The sequence below is a fragment of the Macrobrachium nipponense genome, chromosome 24, assembly GCF_015104395.2.
Source record: "Macrobrachium nipponense isolate FS-2020 chromosome 24, ASM1510439v2, whole genome shotgun sequence".
Lineage (NCBI taxonomy): Eukaryota > Metazoa > Arthropoda > Malacostraca > Decapoda > Palaemonidae > Macrobrachium > Macrobrachium nipponense.
In genome coordinates this window covers 4505497-4531635 of record NC_061091.1, presented here as the reverse complement: position 1 = coordinate 4531635, position 26139 = coordinate 4505497, and the positions used below count along the sequence as shown (strand labels likewise).

General features: G+C 36.0%; 1 protein-coding gene across 1 annotated transcript in view; it reads right to left on the bottom strand.

Annotated features, from left to right (window-relative positions):
- Window positions 1-5594: 5594 nt before the first annotated feature.
- Window positions 5595-26139, bottom strand: part of LOC135205129 (tudor and KH domain-containing protein homolog) — a 52493-nt gene continuing 31948 nt past the window's right edge. Inside the window, exons 10-12 of the mRNA XM_064235485.1 lie at window positions 19019-19257; window positions 15905-16055; window positions 5595-6883 (exon numbers count right to left, since the gene is read on the bottom strand). Of these exons, the coding sequence (XP_064091555.1) occupies window positions 6818-6883; window positions 15905-16055; window positions 19019-19257 (456 nt within the window). The 3' untranslated portion in view covers window positions 5595-6817. The remainder of the gene's footprint in view (window positions 6884-15904; window positions 16056-19018; window positions 19258-26139) is intronic.

The window sequence follows — 26139 nt, the reverse complement described above, 5'->3', positions numbered from 1 at the left end:
CATCTCTCAAGTTGTCCTTGAACTGGTAGTTTAATCACAAAATGAAAGGGTAATGTACAATAACCTCACCAGTATTAAATAGTATACAGGCAGTCCCTGGGTTACGATGGGGGTTCCGTTCTTGAGACGCGTTGTAAGCCGAAAATTGTCGTAAGCCACATCACAAATAATCCTAAGAAAACCTTACTTTTAATGCTTTGGGTGCATTAAAAAACTATGTAAACTGCATTCTTATTGCATTTTTCATCCAAAGAACCTTCAAATATTGATTATTTTGCAATTTTGGTGTCATATTTCTTCTGCCAGATGAGCGTTGTAACCCTGGAAATAATTTCTGATAAATATAATTGAAAAGCGTTGTAACCTTGGAACAACTCGAAGCCAAAACCCGTCATAGAAGCCGGGGAATGCCTGTATATTGTAATAACTATACTTCACTTTGCAGTTATTATTGATTCCAAGGTTCCTCTGTGTGTTGTCATCTTGGGTAGCTGTTCAAGAATGTTTAATCCCAAGTCATGCATAGGTGAAACCATCACGTGCTTCTAGATGTCTTGCCTTGAAAGCGGCAAAGTTGTTATAAGCAAAGTGAGAAAAGCTGTTAAATGTCTCTAAAGTTTAGGTATTACTGTAATTGTATGTTAGTATAGTAATAGTAGTAGTAAGTTAACTGAATCATACGAGTATAATGTGCTAAAATATGCACTTTATGTAGAAAAAACAGATCTGTTAGTTTCATAGTCAGCAAAGTGTAACAATTCCTGATATTTGTTGCTGTATACATAGATTTAGTACTTACAACTTTCTTCACATGTGAGGAAGTTAATGCTTTTCAACATATGTGTAGTACTGTATACACCTTGTAAATGAACTGTGTAATAATGAAATGGTCAAGCTTTGCTAGATATATTTTGCGTATAAAATATATATTTTTCATTGTGGGACTTTTCATGCCAAATCTGGTTTATATTTTTGGAGATAACTTCAAACCTAACATAATATCAAAAGTGATTCTAGTATGATACAGAACAGTATACATTTGACATTTGTCAGATAAATCTACTAATATATTTCTTAGTATCAGTGGTCCAATATTAATCTTTCAGGATATTTTTCAGCTTATTTTCTATGTTAATGTTTACACTAGGCTTTATGCAAATGTAAATTATATTTTCTGCAAAATAAATGGCTTTATTTTGATATTCTTTCAATTTAACTCACATTATGTTCATGGAATCACTGGTGAAAGAATGTTATGCCTTTCTTTTGAAATCGAGACTCAGAGGTCTGGAAAAACTAACCCCTATTATTAATAATCTTTTGAAAATCATATCTTATGCCTAGGTACCTACTATTGGAGCTCATTTGACTACACACCCTAGGTCCTAAGAAGGTATCCAAGGATTTGTGAGTAACATTTCTAAGGTAAAAAAACTGAGCTAAAGAAGGGGGTCTACACCAAATTCCTGCCCTCATTAAACTGTTGTACCAAGGAGTTCTGGAAAGCTGGGAAAGGGTCTATGCCTATGATTCGTGTGCTCTCAAGCAGGAATTGAGACGATCTCTCCTAAAAATGGTTCATAATCTTGTTTAATAACCTCAAGAAGCCAAAAGGTGAGGTATTCTTGAAAACCTTCTCATGCCTACCTGAATTAGCAAAATATTTCCTACATTCTAGCCTGAAAGAGTGGATCCTTTTCAGACAGTAATTTATGGTATGAAGTGGACAAGAAGTATCTCCAGAACTTGTAAAAAACATCTCAAAGGCAGGGAAACTAAGAAACTCAAATATCTTATCTGAAACCAACAGGCTCTTAATTTTTCATTAAAACCTTAAAAACAAAAGAAAATGAGAGGTCCCGACCCTCTTGAGTGATTGACAAGATATGACAATGTAATTCCCAAACCATCTGCTGAGCCCAAAGCCAGAGGAATACAGTCTTAAGAGTTAGGTCTCTGTCTGACACACCAAGCAGAGGCTTACAGGGAGCCTTGTGAGGCTTCCCAGGAATAATGAAATGTCCCAACCTAGGGACCGAAGCTTTTGAAGAGGGCAAGACTTTGAAACCTCCTCAGTATCATAGATAACTCTGCCAAAGTGTTGAGGTCTTTCCCTTCATTTTGAAAACGTGGACAAGGCTGAACAATAACCTTTTACAGCAGAAACTGAGAGAAGCTAGTCACTGGCAAAGAGAGATAAGGAAATCTGATCTGCTGAACACACTGACCAGAGAGGTGCCCTACTATGACACCAATCAGAAGATAGACCACTTTCCTGCAACACATTTGTAGAGAATCAGTGGAGGTATACTGACATCTCCCGCACGGCCCAGCGAGAAAAGTCTCTTGCTGGATAATCTTCATGCATGAAGACAATTGTCTGGCAATACCTGTGAACGTGCATTGAGCAAAGGCATGGGGCTACAATCACTTCACCAAGGATGTATGCAGATCTGCATACCATCTTGCCCAGAATACACTTGGTTGATAGCTTGAAGGCATGAAGATCCACCCACCTGTGTTTGAAATGCCAACCATTGTATAGGCTGAAACAATTTCCCAGTTTGTTGACCTCTGCCATGAGAGTGATGTCCACACCACTGAGTGCTATTCTATTGCTCTTGGAATGACTTTAGCATCAGCCACAGAGCTAACATTAGAACACTAAAATGCAGAGAAAGTGCATCCTGCAGTCACACACCTAAGACAAACTACTCTCAGGTGGGTCCCACTCCTGGTTGTAGGCAGAACAGCACCATCCACTTTGGGACTGGAAATCATACTTCACACCCAGGAATATTTGTCTTCCCTTTTTTGTCCTAGACAACAGGAAGTAGCAAAGCCAAGTACTACCTCTAATCATACGTCATGCTGAGCACAAAATTATGGTGATAATAGTACTGGTTTGAGGACATCCTTTACCCTTTAATCAGCCATTCCAGGAGTTTGCTAGGAGACTTGTAAAATAGGCATACTGCCTCAAGTCCCAATTTGATTTGGACTATATAAAGCCATCAATTGCATACAGGTTGTGCCCACCTCCCATATAGTTATGTCAGTGTGTCATATCCATTCTGCCTAAAAACATTGCAGAGGATAGTTCAATTACCCTACCCAACTGGTCCAGGGCACATTCACAAAATCCTTTTACCATCTGGACTCGCTACTTCTTCTACAAGACCCAAGAAGGTAATGGATCTGAGAATTCATTGAACAGCATCACAAACAGACAGGAGCAGGTTTAAATGCCGAGGACTCAGATCTGTATATAAATGCACAAGGCTAACGCTGCTTTTTTTTATGTTAAAGAAACAACTGAAGTAACGAACATTTAAAGCCAGGAAATGAGGGCTAATTATAATTATTTGGACTTCTGGTGAAAGGGATTGATATTACAAGTTACCATCAAACCATAAGGTACTTTCCTGAAGCTGCTGGAATTTAAAAACTCTCTCCAGAAAGAGAGCATAGACTACTGAAAATTAAGTATAAGCACCCAAGAAGAGGAGCATTGAGGACTGGAAATTAAGTATAAATGGTGTAAAATAAACCATTTATTTCCGGCCACTGCCATAAGCACAATAAATAAATAATGCAGATAGTCTTATAACCCTCAAATAGAATATCAGACCATTCAATCATGCTTTTCTTTCTGATCTCAAATCCAAAGTACTTTCAATCCTCCTAGAGAAAGATAAGAGTAATTAAGAAATTGTAGTAGGTAATGATTCGTTTTTTTCATGTTAAACACATCTAGTTTTTAGAAAGTCCATACCTTAGGATTGTGCATTTGATCAAAACACTGATTTTGGTCTATCTACAGCATTTTCCTCTGGTATTTAAATCACATCCACCTCTAAATGGACTGACATAATTCCAAGATGATGTTATTAACTTTAGTATCTGTGTGGGCTGATGTTCTTCCCCTCACTCGCAATGTTCCTGCAATGGATCCAACCAAGATAAAAAGTGTACTAAATGGTAATCAGATATTTTTGAGGAAGAAAAAAATTATAATGGCAATTCCAGCATCAAGGCTGGTCACAACTAGTTTTTTCCCCTCATTCAATTTCATGTCATGTATCAATTCAGACAAAGGGAAGGGTTTATCCAGTCACAGATCACATTATTCCTGTTAACAAATACCCGACAGATATTTCTTATGTATTTGTACAATATGAAAATTTTTCTAAAAAAAGGTCATATAATTTAAAACTATTCAAGTTGATCTGATTCAAATGCTTACCTGTGCTTACATGGGAGGGACAAAAATAAATAAATACGGTAAATGAATAAATATAAAATAGGAGCATTGATAATAAAGTAACCATAGTATGCATTTAACAGGTGATAACTAGAAAGCCAAAATCTGTGAAAATCTTCAACTGACACATGGTTATGTGGACCATACATTTTACCTGTTAATTCATATGGACTGCATGAAGTTTGGATTTAATTGAAATTGGTGAGGTCTAACCGCACGACTCACTTTGGTTTACCTAATTTGTCTGCAAAACTTTCATCATAAACAGGATGAACAAGCAAAACCAATATTTGACATATTTATTTACATTTTAATGTCAACAAAAGCCCTGCAAGTCTTAATATTACCAGTACGAGGTAAACACTGCCTTTAAATCTGCTTAAGAAAGGAATAATGTATGGTAGTAATACTATGCTCTTTCACCTTATAGACAAGATATTTACATAAACCAGTTTACAGTTAATACTACCTAACAGATAATTCTAAACTTGCATGATTTCGTCTTTGTTTACAGCTTAAATCATGGAATAATAGCTCAGACAAGGAACAAAATTGTCATTGGTGCTAAAAATTTAAGCAAGACAAATGCACCAGGCAGACCTACTCTTTTTCTTTTCTGGAACAAACTGCTGCTTTCTTTTTCCCAAAATCTGACAACTCTTATACCATCAACACATTTCCATAAAGAATCCCTTGAAAAAAATTGAGTATTTGTATTTGAATTTAGGCTCAGGAGTGAAACTTTTTATCTTATTAATGGAGCTGTGAGAACTAGAGTAAATTATGAAATGTTGTGCAAGTGACAAGATGAACAGTATGATTCTAGGCCCTACAAAATACTAAACAAGAATTTAATTATTTTTTATTCTACATTTCACAATTCACTTAGTTTTACCTTACTTTTACAATTTATGTCTTATAGGTAGAGAACTTCTAGAAATACATGAAAAATTATGAGCTCATAAAGTAATTCTTTCATACTGTGTTTCAAATCATTTTAAACCCTATGTGAATGAGAAAAAAAAAATAGAAGGTATCTTAATACCTGAACCAGACATCTGAAATGTTAATGGTCATTTTACCAAGATTACGTACTTGTAAAACCTGGATAGAATCTTTTGGACTCACCTATAGATGCTAAACTATCAAAATGTGTATCTTCCATACACAAACTATATATAAAGCTGCATTAACCTATGAACTGGACACTTTCTTCAGCTGATAAGATTTTTATAACTGTCTTGACTCCAAATAACATATCATTATGAATGGTCATAATATACCGAACTGAATGATGCAGGAATTCAAAACTGGCAGTCGGAAACACTGTCACCCAGAAAGCCTAAAACATGAATATAAATGATCTAGTGACCTATTCACAATATAATATATATATACAATTAGTAAAGAATGTTACAGTGCCTAAAATTATAGTGAGATAGTACTTCCTAGAAATTATAATTTGTTGTATGCCACACTATAAAAGAATGGCTTTTCAGTGATTTAGTGCAGATGAAAAAGAACTTGCTATGCACAGTAAATAACGATATCTACAGACAAAAAATACAATCTATGAGGAAACATCAACAATGTATTTTTACTGCAGTAGAGTACTATCTTAAAACAAAGTGTACTTAAATACCTATAGTTATAGAATCTGTACCTTATTCTACATAATATAATTTACCATGTTTCTATTGTAATAAATGAACAAAACCAATCCTACATACTAATTTATACCAGGTACAGGCTGACTTTAAAATAATCCTAAGTAAACTATATCAGAGGACAAAATAGCATTTCTCACTACATGATAAATACATTGGCCAAACTTACCTTAAAGGTATAAATCTGAAGGAAAGCCTTCTATATACCCGCAATGACTTGAGACACAGCCAACCAAATGAAAACAGTCCACTAACTGCAAGGTTTTGTGAACACTAGTACAAGAAAACTGAAGTAGTAGTACTGTAAACCAATACACTGACTTAATGAACAGAACTATGGTGAATTTCAAAATTCTTCATAATTAACTTCAAGGGGTATTTGCAAATTCTTATTTAATAAAAAATGATTCCCTTTCATCAACCTTAGCTTGCAAGTTATAAAGCTAATACTAACAATACAGGGGCCTTTTACTTCTATCTTGTTACAACAGCATTATGTGAAGACATCAAAATAAAATAACATCAGAGATTTAACAAACAAAAAAATTAATCCTGACATAATATATATAAAAATATATGTAAATAACAGTTACTGGACAATCACATTAGAAGCTGGACGGAGTGAAAATTTTACATTAAGATCAGTCTCTCTTCCCCCTAGGGCAGTGTCAGTGACAACTACTACAGTACTGTTTTTTTTACACAGAATTTACAAATTGAACTTTTTTCTTAAATGATGACACAAGATAAATCTGAAACATTGTAGCAAAAATATTCTTTAGTAAGAAGTACTACCACTCACAAATCAGAAAATGGGCAACGATGAAATTAAAGCTAAAAATGATGTACATCTTGTCATAAATCACAAGAACCTGAGTCTCCAGGGTTAAGATGTATTGGCATAATATTGTGCTAATCCTCTGCTGACCAGCTCCTCTGCTACATCAATATCCTGAAATGGCAAAACTTATGTCAACATTCTAAAATATATATACAATTAATCAATTATACTAATGACTATTCTGCAGAAATTACAGCTGACAAAGGGTACTTACAGATGGTTAAAATGACCTTACAACATATTTCCACTTCCTAAAATATGGCAACACATGATTTAAAAAAACAAAAAAACTCATAGTTTATATAATCATGGTAGATTCTATGCCTTGGCATATCAAGCTTACACATAAATAATTTGGTATTCTTGGCAATAATAATAATAACAACAACAATAATGGTGCCATGGCAGAGTGGTTTAGGTCATCAATGGACTGGTTCAACAACATTGGTGCTGGTCAGTCATTGGATGGGTAACCTCTCTCTTCGGCATTGATTCCCTGGGAAAGGATCTTATCTTAACCACAATTTCCTCAGTCTCCTCAGCTGTAAATGAGTACCTATCCCTGATGGGGTATTATTATTAATAGGTGTTAGTTTTTCCAGACCTCTGAGTCTCAAGTAGACTCTTCTCGGGCTGGTTCTCAGGGATCAATCCTGAGAAAAAAAAAAAAAAAAAAAAAAAAAAAAAAAAAAAAAAAAAAAAAAAAATTAGACTTTATTTGAGAAACCAGTCTTATTTAAAAAAATTTATGATTTTATTAATTGAAAAATCCCTGCTTTCCGCAAGAATATTTTCATTTCCGAACTCCGCAGATAAATAGATCTTTGCTGGGTCCAATTTGGGCACTCAACAAGCAAATGCTGTACTGTCATGGGTGTTTGACATCTGTTACATTTCACTGGGTCAGCATGTGGTGTTGACATCAAGTGACCATGTGAGAATCTTGTGTGTCCTATACGTAGCCTTGCTAGGATCACCTCTTTTGCTCTTTCCTCCTGTGAGGATGTCCTCCATGCATAGACTTCAGTTTTTATATTTTTAAGTTTATTTGTTGTTGGCACAGAGGCCCATTCTTCTTTCCAATCCTGGTAAATAATGTTTTAACTGATTTTACCCAGTCTGACACTGGGGCATATGAAATTGTTGGAGGGATAGTGCAGGCTAATTGGCAGCAGAGTCTGCATATTCATTTCCTTTTATTCCCACGTGTGCTGGGATCCAACATATTTCCATTGATATTCCTGATTGGAGGAGTTGATGATTTTTATTTGAATTTCCTGTACTATTTGGTTTCCTGGTTTATACTGTCTTATTGCATCTATAGCGCTACGTGAGTCACTGAAAATAACAGAGACACTTGCTTTTGACTCAGATATCATATCTAAGAAAGCTCATCTGTATGGCTGTGACTTCAGATCTCATATCTAGAGCCATCTGTATGCTGTGACTTCAGCAGTAAATACTGATGATATTGAAGGTAGGCTTTTTTTACTTAACATATTTTTCATAGAATATGCAGATGCTCCTACTCCAACATTATTTTTGGAGCCGTCTGTATATATCATAAATTTGTCGCCTTTTCTTCTAATGTGCTCCAAAGCATGTTGGCGGTACATTTCCGTACTTGTCATTTGTTTTTTGAGTAGGTAAGACAGGGAGGTACATATCTTTACTCTATTTAAAATCCATGGTGGTGGCAATTCCATTGGTGGGTGAAAAATTGGATTCATATTATGTATGTTCATTATGTATCTAGCTCTTTTTGGGAAAGAGCTAGTACTATTCTGCTGTTACTTGATTACAGTTTTGGAAGCAGTAAGTTGCAGGAGACGATCCTGCTTGCATTGAAAGACCTCTTTGTATTGTTATTAAATTACGGTGATGTTTTAAGGGCAAAACACCTGCCTCCACCAAAAGTGAGTTTGTTGGGGACGATCGGAAAGCTCCTGTGCACAATCGCACGCCTTCATGGTGCACTGCATCGAGAGATTTTAATGCAGATTCTGAGGCGGATGAATATATTGGACAGCAGTAATCTATTATGGATAAGACTGTTGCCTTATATATCATTAATAAAATGTCTCGCTTTGCTCCCCAATTAGTGTGTGATAACTTTTTTAATATGGCAAGGGCTTTGATGCCCTTGGCTTTAATGTATTTGATGTGCTCTTTCCAATTTAAATGTTGATCAAATATTACTCCTAGATACTTGATTTTTGTACAAAATTGTATTTCAGTGCTATAAAGATGCAGTTTGATTGTTTGGTTCTTCATCCACCTTTTGTCTTTGTAGAGACGATTGCTTTTGTTTTATCAGTTGAAAATTTAAATCCAACTGAATTTGCCCAACTACATATATTTGAAATGGCAGTACTGAGAACTCTCTGAGCATGTCTCAGATTACTACTCGTATAGTAAATGACAAAGTCATCAACATATAAACTGTTTTTTACACCACTTGGTAAATTTATAGTAATGTCATTGATTGCTAAAGCAAACAATGTACAGCTCAAGACACTACCTTGAGGGATTCCTTCTTCCAGTTTTATAGGTTACTGAGTAGGAATTTTCTACTCTTACTTGAAAAGTTCTGTTTGTTAAGAAGTTCTTAATAAATATTGGTAAGTGCCTCTTAGTCCCTTGGAGTGGAGTTTTTGCATGATGTTGTTTCCATGTTGTATCGTATGCTTTTTCTATATCAAAAAATATAGCTACTGTTAATTTCTTTTGTTCAAAGCCTTTTTTGATATGATCTTCTAAATGTGTTAAGGGATCTAGGGTTGATCTGCCAGCTATTGAACCAGATTGTGTTGGTGTTAAAATGGATTCTTTGGTTATTACATACGTTAATCGTGCATTAACCATTTTTTCTAAGATTTTGCATAGGCAACTTGTTAGAGATATCGGTCTATAATTGGATGGATTACTTGCATCCTTTCCTGGTTTGTTATTGGAATAATTATGGCATGTTTCCATTTATCAGGAAAGACACGTGTTTTTAGCCAGATACTATTGTAAAAAATTTTAATAAATATGATTTAGCTAATAGGATCTAATTTTTCTATCATTTCAAATGATATTTTATCATATCCTGGTGCAGAGGGATGACAAGAGTTGATGGCATTATCTAGTTCATCCATGTTAAAAATATAGTTAATATTCCAGGTCTTCAAGAGTTTCAAAATTGAGTATTATATTTTCTTTTGTGTTTTCTGATACTTTGAAAATGTGTATCTAGGCTGGAGTAAGCACTGATGTTTTCAAAATGTTTCCCAATTATGTTTGATATTTCATAAGTATCATGGTATATTTTTCCATTTAAATGTATTGCACTTCTTGGAGGTCTTATATGTTTTCCATTGATTTTCCTTATCTTTTGCCAGACATCCCTTGTGGATGTGTTTGAAGATATGTTTGAGACATATTCCTTCCATGATGCGATTTTTTCAGCTATTACCGTTTTTCTAAATTTGGCTGTATATTTGTTATATAGTGGTTTAATGTGGTTAATTGTTATGTTGTTATAACTATTTTGTTTAATATGTTTATACTATAGGGCATTTTGTTGAGTGATTTAAGGCGAGTTTTTGAGTCTGTTTAGATTGCGACTCAATATATGTTTTATTTTACTTAATGTTGTTAATGTTGGATTCCACCATGGGACAGGGGATTTTGTGGAATGTGTTTTGGTTTTGGTTTTTAATACTTTTATCTGCAGCATTTATTATGAAGTTTGAGAAGGATTCACATGTAGTATTGTGATCTTCATTATGTGGGAATGGTGGTATGTTTCGTGTGTATAGGAAATATTTATCCCAGTTTTTAGCTTTTTGGATATTATATCTTGTAGGTGGCAATATTTTGACATTACTTAAGTAGTCAGAATGATTGGGAAATGGTCACTTGTGTATGAATCGTCTAGGACGTTCCATTCAAATTTCTCCGCTACATCATTTGAACATAATGAAATGTCAATTGAAGAAAAGGTTAGGTGTGTATTTGAAAAATATATTGGAACTTCGCTTTCATTGAGACAATACAGATTGTGTTTCATTATAGTATTCTCTATGTTGATTCCGGATGTGTCAGTGGGTTATTAATATCCCATAATGGATTATGTGCATTAAAATCTCCTACTATAAGTAGTGGTTCCTGTATACTTTTGCTAATAAGTTCAGAAAAATCACTGAAATTTGCATTGAAATTTGGTTGGTTATATAAATTACAAATAGTAATTTTACTTTTATCAGGCATATACAGTTTAATTGATGTTATTTGATATGGCATAGATGGTATGTCAACAGGTTCATATGTAATGCTATTATGAACGTATATGGCTGTGCCTAATTTTCCACCGTCAGTTGGTGAATAACAGGCAATTTTATAGTGTTGGATATTTGTAGGGTTACTTCCTATATGTTGTAGACATATGCACATTGGGTTGTGGTCTCGTATGATTCTTTGTAATTCACCCAGACGTAGTCGGGTTAAGAGACCATTTATATTCCATTGAATGATTTTCTATTCCATTATTGGGAGGAATTGGTGTTAAATTCTGTAAATTGATTGCTGATTTTACTTTAATTTCCGTAGTTTATATGCATTTGAATTTATTTGTGGTTTTTTTAATCGTTGTATTTGTATGTTGGTTATTAGATTCTGCAGTTGTTTGTTTTTCATAGTTGAATATTAATAAGTCTATTTTTTGATTTTATAATTTCCTTTTTGTATTTTAAGGATTCAGAACATAATTCGTTCTCATGTTGGTGTGTTAAAGGGCACCTCCTTAATTTGGTAAAATTGTCAATACAATTTCGTACTGTGTCCTCTGTCTTGGTAGTTAGTTGGTTATATGTACTTACAAAGCATTCATTACAACCACAAGATGAAGCATGTTTGGTAATGTTAATTATTGGTTCAGAAGTTTTTAGTCTAGCTTTAGAAAACATTTCTGGTTTTGTAATTCTATTGTTCCTTTTCTGTAGTGATAAGGACTGTTGGTTTGAGGGGTTATTTGTTTTGTTGTTGTTAATGGGATATTTCGGTCTTGTGGATGGTTGGGGGTGATAGTTATATTTTGGTTTGGTTTAATGGTATGATTTTCATTAGTAATATTTGATGGAAATTGTAAAGAGTGATCTTTACTGTCCAGATGTTGGCTGTTTGATTGAGATTTAGGGTTATTGTGTATTTCCACTTGTGATGAGGTTAGTTTAATATCTTTTTTTTAAAGTGTTCTCCTGGTGTAGTTGGAGTTTCTCTGGATTGATTGTAATTTTCAATATTTACTTTTTTCCCCTTAGGTTGGGTTCTTTCTAGAATTTTTTTCTTTTTGCCAGTTCGATTATCATCATTATTTAATTCTTCTTCTATTGGAAGTTCTTTTCCATGGATAAACTGAATCATCTATGTTGGTGGTGGTATTGGTTGTTGTAATATCACTTTTATTTTGGGTTTCAGTATTATTGGTATGAAATCCAGTTTCCATGTTTATACTATCTTGTTTGTCATTGTGCTGTTTGATGTCTTGATTTTTAGTCACATTTGAAAAGGTGGGGGTTTTGGATGGATTGTTAACGCCTCTTACTTTTAGCTCAAGTCTGGCTTCCATGACTGACATTCCTGTCCTATTTATTAACAACTGAAGTTCTGTGTTATATGGTAAAATGAACACTCCTTAGATTTTGCGTGATGGGCTAGTCCACAATTAATACATTTTGATTGTTTACAGTTCCAATTATTGGTATGGTCATCTGATGCCAGACTGCACATATAGCTTTATTACGGCATCTTTTGTATGTGTGTCCATACCTTGAGCACTGTGTACATTGTAATGGTTTAGGAACAAAAGGACCGAACTTCGCTATTTTTGTCCAGAATTTTTATTTTAAATGGTAGTCTTGGCCTGTAAATTTTATTTTGGCAATGTTGATATTTTTACTTTTATCTTTCCTACTTGAAATAGAGTATATTTCTAAATCGTGGATATTGTTATATCTCAATTTTAGGGAGTCTAGCAATAGTTGTTTTGAAGGAAGCTCCTGCTCGCTATTGGGTAGGATGACTGTACCCTGTACATAATTCAATGTTTCATGGCTTGTAATTATTACCTTTATATTATTTATTTCTGTTATACTTAAAAAGGCAGTGGACTGCTTTTTATTGGTTACTTGGATAGCCATTCATTGTCCTTGATGTGTCTGCATTCCATGTCTTGTGTTGGATATATGTTAAGTAATTTGTTTTCTAGCATCGCTGCTGAGATTTTGTTGTCAGCTTTGAGGACTAGAAATCTTGACCAATTATCTGGTCCAAAGAGGTCATTAAAATGTACCAATGTGGGATTAAGTCGGTAATTTTTGTTTCTTTTTGGTCCTTGTTTTATGTATGTTGCTTGTCTATTATGATTTTTATATTTTTCTGTATTTGCTGAGAGGATTATTTGTCTCTAATTCAGAATTATTGTTCATCATATATGGTTCCATTGTTACGATATTGGAGTTTACCAATTTATTTTTGTTTGTTTCTTTTGTATTTATGCACTCTATTTGGTTTTCTGGCTCTGCTGCTTTACTTGGAACAGGGTGTTCCTTTGTATCTTTTATAGTACTTTCACTACTTGTGGCAGTACCTAGGAAATTCGGGAGTGACGTGCCAATGGTCATCAACTGTGCCGTAGTTTTTCCATCATGGGGCCCAGGGGTACTCAATCATTTATTTCACAGTTCATAAATTTTGAGTTTTTACACACACACACACACACACACACACACACACACACACACACACACACACACACAAAAAACTTCTTGAAAAGATATCATTGGCCCTTCGCGAAGTTAAATTTTCTGCCAAGGCACAGTGAGAAAGGACTCCCAAATGTCCGCATCCCTACCCTACCCCAAAAGGGATGGCATAACATGATTAGTATGGCCCAAGTGTAAGCAGAACCCGCTTGCTAGGACTAAGAGTATTATGTTAATACAATTATCCCCATCCTAATCACATTATGGGCAAACTGGATTAGAATGCCGAGAGTTCTATTCCTAGAACCAGGCCCCCCCTGGAATCCGTGGTCCAGCTCCACAGAATAGTTCCGCCTGAAAAACAGTCCGAACATTGTCGGGTAGATGATGGATCTACCACAGTTCTCACTATTTAGCTTCGGATTTAACTCCACGTTAAGCCATGATATGTTTTCTCATTTATTTGCTTTCAAAATTTTGGCAAAAAATGGCAAAAAATGGGAAAGGTCCACATAAGTTTACTCGAAAATATATAATGTCATATGGGGACTCTTGGGTTCGAACCTGGGAAGAGATTCCTGAGGTTCGAGAGCCCCCTCACCACGTCAAGGTGGTCCCAAAATGAGGGGGCCCCCTGATGGGGTAGGGTGGTCCAGCTATGGGTTAAATAGCAAAACTCAGCAATGGTGAAAAGAAATGAAAGATTAAACAACAATAATATAAATGGAAAATCTGGCAACAGAGAAGGTTTGTCCGGCAGCTACGTATACAGCCCAATTGAAGGGGAAGACGGTCAGGTACATTAACCAGCAACCAGAGACTGGTGCTACAGAGGCAAACCAGAAGAAGAAATGGATAAGAGAAGAAAATAAGGAAATAAGGAGATGCTACATCAGAAGCAACCCGACGGAAAGAGGATACAATACACAAAAAGATTGTCAAAATCTGGGGACATGATCCAACAGGTATCCATAATAAGAGGTCTCTTTGAATGAAGTTTCTGTGATGAAAATACACAATACACAAGGATCAAGAAAACCCTCATAAACTTGGGACCACTTCTGTTGTTGGAAGAAGTTTACCTGTCGTTAATCCAGTATGTTAGTGAGATAGATTCAGCAAAGTAAAACTGAAGATTTAGAAATTCTAAAGTATCTTGAGCACTCTGTTGGTTTTTATTCATTGTACAATCCTATTCATAAATACATAAAAATTAAAAGAATATAGGGGCATTATAGACACTGATCCCAAAGCTGACTGTCTTGGTTATTGAAAGCCCAAAGATATAACTAATGCTACTAATAAATCAAAAGTTTCATATCTCTAAATTTGCTAATAGTTCTCACTCTGACATAAGGAGGTCACACTTGTATTTAACAAGATCAAGCAGACAAGTAATACTGAAAGTCAATGAAAGAAATAACGATCAAAATGAAGACAAAGATGCCTTGAACATGTCTGTTGTACCAACCCAAGGAAAATAATGCCTGTTTGCTGGGCTCCTGTGGGTACCAGAAGAGGTGGAGGACCCAGGCCTACTTGAATGAGAACTTTTCAATGGTAAGCTAGAGATGAGTGAAACTGTGTGGATCAGACGAATTGGAGAATTTCGAAGAGGACCATTTGCACATGCATAAGGTGTAAGAAAAAGAAAAATTCTAAAAATTCTCCCTACCTTCCACGATAAGTTGAAAGGGACTATTTGCAACCCATTGTAGGACCTCTTTTACAAGAGAATCGTAAATTTTACCAAGTTAAACAGGTTTTTTCTTATAATTTTATATTATTTTTGTAAAATCATAATTACAGGCTCACCACATCATAATATATAAGAACTAAATCAGTAACAAATTCTGAGTACGCATAATTGTTGTAAAATATTTACATAAATTTACGAAGATCGAAGAAGCAGTCATTTTTTTTAATTAAAAATGTTTTTTCTAAAATTTCTTTGCAAAATCATCACTGCTTCTCTAGTGGAGATACCAGAAAACACTACTTCCTTGACATAACGACCAAGAGACAATGTCAGCCTTGCCTTTTGAACCTTCTGAAAAAATGTTGAAATTTACTGTGCTAACACAGTGGGTTAATGTGTATTTAAGAAGACTCGTTGTTTGACTAAGCCCAGGTACAAGATAAGAGAATTCTGGGAAATGACTGATAAAACCATACACTGCAGCATTCATCTGCTATAGGAAATCTTTTTCCAGAGATATTTTGTGATAAACAAAATGGGTGTTATAAATAATAAGTTTGTATTAAAAGTTAATTTTGCTTTTTACAAACTGTGCTTCTAGTTTTACCAAACCTGGTCCTGAAAAAATTTCTCCAAAAAATAATACATGAACTGAACATTCTTAGCCCTTTATAAGGTACTACTCACCGTTGGACCATTGGTGTCAATAACCTGGACACATGGAATAGTTTTGTCCTCCAGTTGTCTATATCCAAGAACCTTTACCATTACTATTTTCCACTGCGCTGCATATGTTAATTCTTCAAATACATCAGCTGCTTCATCTCCCTTTACACTCCTGAAGAGCAATAAACAAACACACATGATTGAGTCCATTCAGTTTTAAGTAAAATTCATTAATATTTTTCCCAACTTTTAAAGTAATTCAAATTTCCCTCCTTTTAGTAAATGTCAGATGAAATGAAAACAGTGGAATCTTTACAGCATTCATTAACCCTTAAACGCCGAATGGACGTATTAAACGTCGAGTCAAAATCTCCCCCGATTTCCGAATGGACGTACCATACGTCGGCTCAAAAAATTTTTTTTTTTAAATTCGCGGAAAAATACTTATAGGCCTACCAGCCTAAAACTTTTGAATCACGCGCCTTGGGGGATGCTGGGAGTTCACAGATCAAGGCGTTGTTTTGTTTACAATCGTTACGCATGCGCGCAAGCGCAAATTTCTTTCTTATCGCACTAAAAAGTATCAGTGACACATCTCAAAAATTATTTCGTCACTTTGACATAATTTTTGCACCGTTTTAAATTATCCGTTACATGAAGTATTATATATGAAAATGTGTGCAATTTCATTTAGAATACAACAAAAAAATACTCATGATTGTAACTTTTATCAGTTTTGAAATATTTCCATATAAATAACGATAAGTGCCAAAATTTCAACCTTCGGTCAACTTTGACTACCGAAATGATCGAAAAACGCAATTGTAAGCTAAAACGCTTATATTGTAGTAATATTCAACTATTTACCTTAATTTTTGCAACAATGGAAGTCCTCTAGCACAATATTTCGATTTATGGTGAATTTATGAAAAAACTTTTTCCTTAAGTCCGCACGGTAACTCTTCCGAAAAAAATCATACATGCAATTGTGGTAACGTTTGCACCATTTTAAAATTAGCCGTTATATAAAGTTTTATATATGGAAATGTGCGCAATTTTATGTACAATACAACTAAAAACAACCCATGGTTGTAGCTTTTATCAGTTTTAAAATATTTTTATATAAAAAATGATGTGACAAATTTTCAACCTTCGGTCAATTTTGACACTACCGAAATAGTTCGAAAAAACCGCAATTGTAAGCTAAATCTCTTATATTTAAGTAATATTCAATCATTTACCTTCATTCTGTAACAAATTGGAAGTCTCTAGCACAATATTTCGATTTATGGTGAATTTATGAAAAAAATAACATTTTCCTTACGTCCCCGCGGTAACTCTTCCGAAAAAATCATACGTGCGATTGTGGTAATGTTTGCACCATTTTAAATTAGCTGTTACATAAAGTTTTACATATGAAAATGTGCGCAATTTCATGTAGAATACAACGAAAAATAATTGAAGATTGTAGCTTTTCTCATTTTCGAAATATTTGCATATAAATCACGATAAATAGAAAAAAAACCACGTTTGGTCAACTTTGACTCTGCCGAAATGGTCAAAAAACGCAATTGTAAGCTAAAACTCTTATATTTTAGTAATATTCAATCATTTACCTTCATTTTGCAACAAATTGGAAGTCTCTAGCACAATATTTCGAATTCTCGGAAAATTTGCTCCGTTTCATATTAGGCATTTCATAGAGTTTTATACATGAAAATGTGCGCAATTTCATGTAAAATAAAAGGAAAAATATTTGAAGGTTGTAGCTTTTCTCATTTTCAAAATATTTGCATATAAATCACGATAAATAGAAAAAAAACCACGTTCGGTCAACTTTGACTCTACCGAAATGGTCGAAAAACGCAATTGTAAGCTAAAACTCTTACAGTATCATAATATTCAATCATTTGTAATTCATTTTGAAACAAAGTTTGGAAGTCTCTAGAACAACTATTTAGAATTACGGTGAATTTTTGAAAAAAACATTTTTTTGCGTCCGCGCATTACGAATTCGTGCATCATTTTGTGATAATATTTTTCCGGTGTTGCTTTTATTGTTTTACAATGTATTATATATCAAAATGATTGCAATTTAGTGTACAATACAACGGAAAAAAAAGAAACTCGTTAGCATTAACCGTTTTTTGCACAGCGTGATTTTAATACAATTATGTATGAATCTTTTTTTTTTTCGCTACCATATATCGCATTATTTATATATGATAATGATATTTTTCATTTCTGATGATTGCATACTAAACTTCAGGCAATGACAAAAAAAGGAGCCAAAAATGAACTCTTAATCTTCAAAAATAAGTGCGCTGTGATTTTTTGGATAAATTATTTTTTCCGCTTCCGCGCTCACTCAAAACCGGCTCCGGCATTCGGGGGAGTTTTTGATTTTTACCGCTTCGGCGTTTAAAGGTTAATTAACATTTCACTTGCAAAACATTCATCAACATTATTAGCTATAATAGCATAGGATGGATAAACGGTGTTTGGCTCAAGGTATACCAGTGAGCTTTGCTTTGATTTAATAATCTATACTAAACTACTGTTGTAATCATCTTAAAAATTAAATATTAGAAATCGAAACCTAAGTCTTTGGTTATGGTTACTAAGAGAGAGAGAGAGAGAGAGAGAGAGAGAGAGAGAGAGAGAGAGAGAGAGAGAGAGAGAGATAGAGAGAGAGGAGAGATGAGAGAGAGAGAGAGAGAGAGAGAGAGACGAGAGAGAGAGAGAGAGAGAGACAGAGACGGACCGATAGAATGAGAGAGAGAGAGAGAGAGAGAGAGAGAGAGAGAGAGAGAGAATGAATTATGTGAAGTGGGACCACATACTATATAACCTATATAACAATCATTAAACTTTCAAAAAAAATATCTTTAATGTGGCTGATTTTAAAATACAAGTGTAATTTATGATAGTAAATTGGACATACTACTGTATAAATTTCAAAGCAAGTCATGATTGAAGTCCACATCAAATGGTACATCATCAAAAAATCAATTGAGCTGACAAAGTTTGCGAAAAAATACACAATCAATGGTAAGTAATCTGAGTTAAACAATAATGTCAGAAATTAGAAAATATAAAGTTTAATATTCACATGTTAATCTTTACTATACTTACTCAGGATCTATATTTGCTAAATAACATTCAACTGCTTGAAAGTTTAATTTGAGGTAGTCTGTTCTTAATTCACAGACATTTGCCATAGAAATGGGTTCAGTGTCTCCAAAGTCAACATAATAAATTGTGGCTAAGCTATTTGATGGGTCAAGGTCATTGTGTTCGTAACTGCAAACTCGACCTCTGTACCAAGAGTAGTCATGGGGAAACCTGGCAGCAACGATGTCCCCTTCTTTAACCTGAAAAGAAATAAATTCCTCTTAAGAAAAAAAATATAAATTATTTCTTCATGCAGACTCATCACTCATACAGCCACATTCATGGACTTGGAATATCCCAGACACTTTAGTCTCTTGTCTAGCAGACAAAACAAAAGCAGTAGTAATGCATAAGTGCCACCTGAATCCTTAGAATCATTTCAGGTAAGTTCCTCAATTTTAGTGTAGTCTGTATTAATAGCTGTCAGATCAGTGAGGTTCAGAGGAAGACCTTAGTGACATATTAAACAATGGATTTACATAAAATTATTTCATTTTTGAAAATCTGATGGTTTAACAAAAACCTGTAACTTACACTTCATTACAGAGTGGATACTATTTAGGGTTAAGACATTCCTACTAAAACCTGGATAAAATGACTATACAATGGTACATGTTGAAATATTATCATGACAATGGTACAATAAGCAAATAAAAACAATACAGATAATAATAATTAAACAGACCAGTAAGCTGATAATCTCATATCTCACAAGGGTGGCCTGAAGGGTTTGTTCTGATAAAGGGCATGAAATTATTTAGATTTTACTCCTCTTGCAAAACTTCAAAGATTTCCCATCTAATATAACAATTTGTCGGAAATTGTATTTTTCCTAATGATACAAACCTGAGGTCCTTTAACAATAGGAAGGTACTTAGTGGCAGCTGAAACCGGGTCGTAAGCTTCGAACAAGGGGGTTCGGTAGTTAACTACTTGTCCGGCAGTTGGCAGTCAGCTCGACTGCGAGTGAGGGGTGGCATGAGGTGGGACTATATGTAAAGTTTGAATTTTGGCCTAGCCTAACTCCTTTCTTTCTCTATAAAAATGAATAATCTACCCACCTGTACGCTTTCTCCAACTCCAGTACACTCCAGAAATCACCTTAAAACACCAGCACCACAAGACTTACGACCCAAAAAACAACTCCTACCAGACAGAGAGCTCTCCCCTACCAACCACACACCACCAACACGTGCTTTCTACTGCCCCGTGTTATTGTTTACATCCTGCCGACGCCGCCGCCATCTTGTCTATGACGTCACAGCCTATGACGTCACAACACAACTTAAATACATCAACAGACACCGTCTAGAATCTACCACATGTTGTCTATATATAGGACACCCACCATATTTCAACAATGCATAAAATACCCATAACAATTGATACAATAATTATAATCACACTTATCTATACCCATAACAATTATACAATATATAATCACACTTATCTCTTTCTCCCTCCCCTCCGACTGTTTCCTAACCTAGTATTCCCCTCTTAATTTCCTTCGTCCTCCAACTCTTTACCCTCTACATAATTTCTAATACATTCCCCTGAAACTCCTGCTTAGTTAATACATCAGCCACTTGCTCCTTTCCTTTTATCCATCTCACCTCCTTTATTTCCCCGGATTCAATGGTTTCCCTTATTGCAGCAATATCTATTTTTAATCTCTTGCTACTTACACCAGTGCTCGATTTGATGGCGGTCATTAGTGTTTTACTATCAGTGTTAACCAAGGCTTCTAAAATTTCTCCCTCCTACTACCTCTTCCCACAAATGCTTGAAATATATCAATCCTTCTACAGCTTCCCCAACACTCAGGGCTTCAGCCTCAATGGTGGATTTTGCCACTCTCCTGGATTTCCTAGACTTCCACCATATGGGACTTCTCCTCTTCCCATCTGTCAAAGAAATAATATAACCCAGTTGAGTATGGCCATCTTCTATGTTTCCAAATGAAGCGTCTGCATAGGCTTCCCAATAAACCCTTTCTTCTTCCATCTCACTTATTGTAACTTCGCCCATCATGCTCTTAGTTTTTCTCACAATTTTAATAAGTTTCTTCATATCCTGAGTTGTTCCTTCTTTAAATGCTTTACTTAATTCGCTAATATCATATGATATTTCTGGCATCGTGTGTAGTGATACCCAATTCAGCTGTCCTACCACTGATCTGTACTCTGTTAACTCTTTTTGTTCTAGCACTCTATTACCCGTATATCTTCTAGCCTCTGGTTCTCTTATGGAATTTATATACTGCCACTGATTAACGGGAAAATCTATTCTCCTTCTGCTCTATTACTACTCCTATATACTTGAACCTTTTACTCTCTTGTTCTCCTACTTGCAATTTCCCTTTCAATCTCCCAATCGTTTCCTTTAAGAATCCTTCAGTTCCTCCGTAGCAAAAATCATCTACGTGTGTACACAAAATGCCTTCCAATTTATTGTTCTTTTTCCAAAAGAATATATTAGGTTCTAGTCTACTTCTCTCACCTTGAAGCTCCTTCACTACTTTCACCACTTTACAATACCATGCTTTTGCTGCATCCTTGAGCCCATAGACTGTTTTCTCAACTTCCATAATCCCCTCCAACCATCTTCCCTTGGTGGCTTCAAGTACACTTCTCTTTGTATCTCGTCACCTTGTAAATATGCAGTTTTGACATCCAATGTATAACAATTCCAATTTTTCACCTTATTATGGTTAGACAGAATTTTAAAATTTCAGCATTGCATGTGGGAGCATCCTTTTCCCACTCAGCCATTCTTCTTCAAACCCTCTAGCTACCAATCTTGCTTTACATATCCTTTCCCCCCCTTTTATCTTTTCAGTTACTATCCATCTTGTAGATATAGCTTTTTGTCCAACATCATTTACCTCCTCATATACCTGGTTATCTCTCCAACTTAGAAGTTCTTTTTTCTTTAGCTTCCATTATGCTTCTATTTTCAAATCCAGCAACACCTCCTCTTCATCTTCAATTTTTTCTACCTGACTATAATCCCTCAAGTTAACCCACCCTTTGTCACCTGACTGTGAGTCTCGTATATTGTACGAATCAGCCCATGCTTGGCTTGATCTTTTTCCTGCAAGACCTAAAATAGTCCATTCTTCTACTTGTCCTGTATCATTGTTTATAGCCCTAACTCTATTTCCCTTTTTGAATTTTGGTATCTCTTCCATTAACTCGCTTTCTATTGACCCACTTTGCCCGTTATCTTCCACTGTTTCCTCTATCACCTCTCTTTCTATAGTCTCTTCTGTGTCTGCATTCCTTCTCTCACCCATTATCTCCTCTCCTTCCAGCCAATCTACTTTCCCTTCATTTGGGCCATCTTGACCTACCTTTTCACCCCATGGGATTTATCTATTCTAGCCGATATCTCTTCTGTATCTGGTGATCGTCGTTGAATCCTTGTCACATGTATCCTAGCTACTTCTCTTAAAGAATCCCCATGTTTGACTATTATTGTTTTCCCCGATACTCCCACTACCTGAGCAGGTCCTCTCCATTCATTTTCATTTTCCCTCTTATAGAATACCTCATCTCCTACCACTGCTTCTTCAATTTCATGTTCTCTGATGTTTTTGTTTAGCGCTATTCTTATTTTATTACAGGACTCATTTTTTATAAATGCTTCTCTGGCCTTGTGCATTGCATTCAGTGTCCCCCTTACCATACCCTCTTCCATCCCTTTTTCTCTGCTTGCAGGACTAGAACTTTCTTCTCCTATTAGGTTAGGCAGTGAAGGGTTTTTTCCAAATACTAATTGGTTGGGAGAGAAACCTCCATTATTCATTAAACAGTTCCTAGCACTCACTACCCATTTCAAAGCTAGGGACCAATCTACTTCCTCTTCCTCCATCATCTTCCTTACACTTCCCTTGATCATGCCTACGGTCTTTTCACATAATCCGTTGCTCCACGGAGATTCTGATGCTGTGGCTAATACTTTAATATTCCCTTCCATTTTTCTGCCATCCTCCTTACTTTTTCATTTTGAAATTCTCCCCATTATCTGACAATATTTTGGAGGGTGCTCCAAATATAGCAAACCAGCACTCAAAAAGTATCTTTATTATAGTTTCTGGTTTCTTATCTTTTATCCAACAGGCCTGACAATATCTCGTTGCCATATCCACTATTACCAAGAACTTTCTCTCTTCTATCTCTCCCACATCCATCGCTACGACTTCATTGAACGTTTTACTCCAAGAAAAGCCTACTACGGTTTGGCGGGGTTTCTTTGTATTTTTACAAACCTCACAATTTTTAATCAGTTCCGTTAGTAACTTTCTTATTTCCTCTTTTTCTTTTTCGATTAACCCATTACTCCATTGTGCTTCCTCTGTTAGCTTCCATATTTTATCTCCACTTCCATGACCAAACTGTAAATGTAATTTCTTCATTGTGTTCTTAATTTCCCTCGGATTCTTTCCCTTCCAACCCTCCAGTAATAATTCTTCTACCTTCCTCCTCTTATAGGCACTCTTAAATGACCCTGTTCGTCTTCTCTTAACTCTACTTTCATTCCCCCTAATACTTCTACTATGACACAATTTTCTTTCAAATTTAGGGTCATACCCATTTTACTCATGGTTTGCTTACCTATCAGCCAGGGTATATCACCTTGCAGAATTTCCGTCTTCAAATAAAACTTTCTGTTTTAGTATCACAGGTATTTCTATTATTCCTCTGGACTTATAAGATGTCTCACCAAAATTAAACACTTTATTAGACTCTGTCCTAGTGTCCCCATTCTCCTCAACTCTTCCTGACTCAAATCCATGACAATACGTGCTAGTCACAATTCCCCGCAAACTGTTGATTTACACCCTGTGTCCAAAATTGCATCACCACCTCCCATGATGCTTCCACTATTTTATTAACTTCTCCTACATAAACCTCTTCTTCTTCTGTCCCATTTTCTGTTTTTACCTTATTTTCTTCTAGTCTTGTTTCAGTTTTCTTCCTATTATGAAAATTCTGAGGACAATCCCTAGCCCAATGCCATTCTGAGCTGCATATTGCACATACTGTTACCTTCCCTTCTTTGTTTATAGGATTTCTACCACCCCTTCCTCGGTTCCATCTTCCCCGATATCTTTGGTTTTCCCTTTTCCTCCCTCTCCCAGAACTGGCATTGCCTTCTGACGAACCCCACCATTCCCGTTCCTCTTTTAGTCCCTAATCCCTCAAATAGTCTTTTCATTGTTTGCGACACTGTTCCGTACTCTAGCTTTTCTTGCCCACAAGCCGATAATACCATTTGTTTTTGATTTTCCGTGAGATTTGCTTGCTCTATTACATGATACCCCTTGACTTCGCCTTCAAGCGCGCCTTTCCCCATTGCTCTTTCACACTCAGATGCTGCCTTCTCGTATCTAATTAAATAGTCCGCCATATTTTCACTAGATTCTCTTCTTATTAGAAGGTATCTTTTATTCTACCGTAATTCTCCATTACCGAGTCTTTTAGATAGCTTTATCTAGTTTCTCTAGGATTAACTTTGGACCCTCTGTACCAGTAAGTTTATCTTTATCTAATGCTTCCACTAGCTCTCGGGCTTTCCCTTTTAAGCTCATTCTCATTTCTATCGCCGGGTATTTTGTATCTTCTCCATACAACAATAGCAATCTTCGGCTTGACCTTTCCATTCTTTGTATTCTTCTTGTATCCCGCTAAACCTAGGACATTCCCTTCTCCATCTAGTAGTCTCCCTTTGTTCACTGTCGGATCCAGGCATCTTTGATCAACCACGCTCTGCTACCAGTTTGAATTTTGGCCTAGCCTAACTCCTTTCTTTCTCTATAAAAATGAATAATCTACCCACCCCCTGTACGCTTTCTCCAACTCCAGTACACTCCAGAAATCACCTTAAAACACCAGCACCACAAGACTTACGACCCAAAAACAACTCCTACCAGACAGAGAGCTCTCCCCTACCAACCACACCACCACCAACACGTGCTTTCTACTGCCCCGTGTTATTGTTTACATCCTGCCGACGCCGCCGCCATCTTGTCTATGACGTCACAGCCTATGACGTCACAACACAACTTAAATACATCAACAGACACCTTCTAGAATCTACCACATGTTGTCTATATATAGGACACCCACCATATTTCAACAATGCATAAAATACCCATAAGCCATTATACAATATATAATCACACTTATCTATACCCATAACAATTATACAATATATAATCATAAAGGACCTCAGGTTTGTTATAGTTAGGAAAAATACAATTTCCGACAAATTGTTATTTGTATTCAGATACGTATATACAAACCCTCGGTCCTTTAAAAATAGGAAGACTCACTTCTTGGTGGGTGGAATCTGAGTCTTATGAACAGACTGGTGTTCGTCCTACCTTGGTTCCCTCCCTGGTTGTAAGAGCAGAGGGAGGGATCCTAGCCTCTGCCCAGCTGATCGGGGTGAGCACCACAGGATCAGCAAAGGTAAGAACTAGTTCCTACTTCAAGAACCAAAATGAAGTCATGGGTTTGTCTCTTGTTGGCTTCCACTCTTCCCCCCCTCCCCCCCCCCTTGTTGGGGAGTGGCAGATAAACACTTCTATCCCTACTGAAAGGGATAGGATGGAGCTCAGTTGTGTAGCTTACCTGCATCGGCCTCCTGTTCAGCGTAATGACAACTGCGGCCCTCTGCCCACAGGTAGAGGAGAAGAATGAAGGAGAACGAGAAGCCAGTCACACTCTCTTCCACTCATCCATTAATGCAGTCACACAAGGATGCGATGCTGTTCTGTCCGCTCGGGTGCTGGGTAGACTACACATCTTGTTGAGCAGCCACCACAGGTCCCAAGGAAAAAGTGTCCTAGGACCTGTGGTCTGGTTGGCCCAAACCCCTGCCTTCAGAACCTGTGCCAGGGAGAAGTTCTTGCGGAACGCAATGGTTGGACCAATACCTCTGACTTCGTGGGCTCTCGGACGAAGGGTACGGGTGTCATACTACCATCTGTGTCGTACGCCCTCCTGATCACCTCATGCAGCCAGAAAGAAAGTGTTCTTGGAAACTTCTTCTTGGTAACCATGGCGCTAACGAAG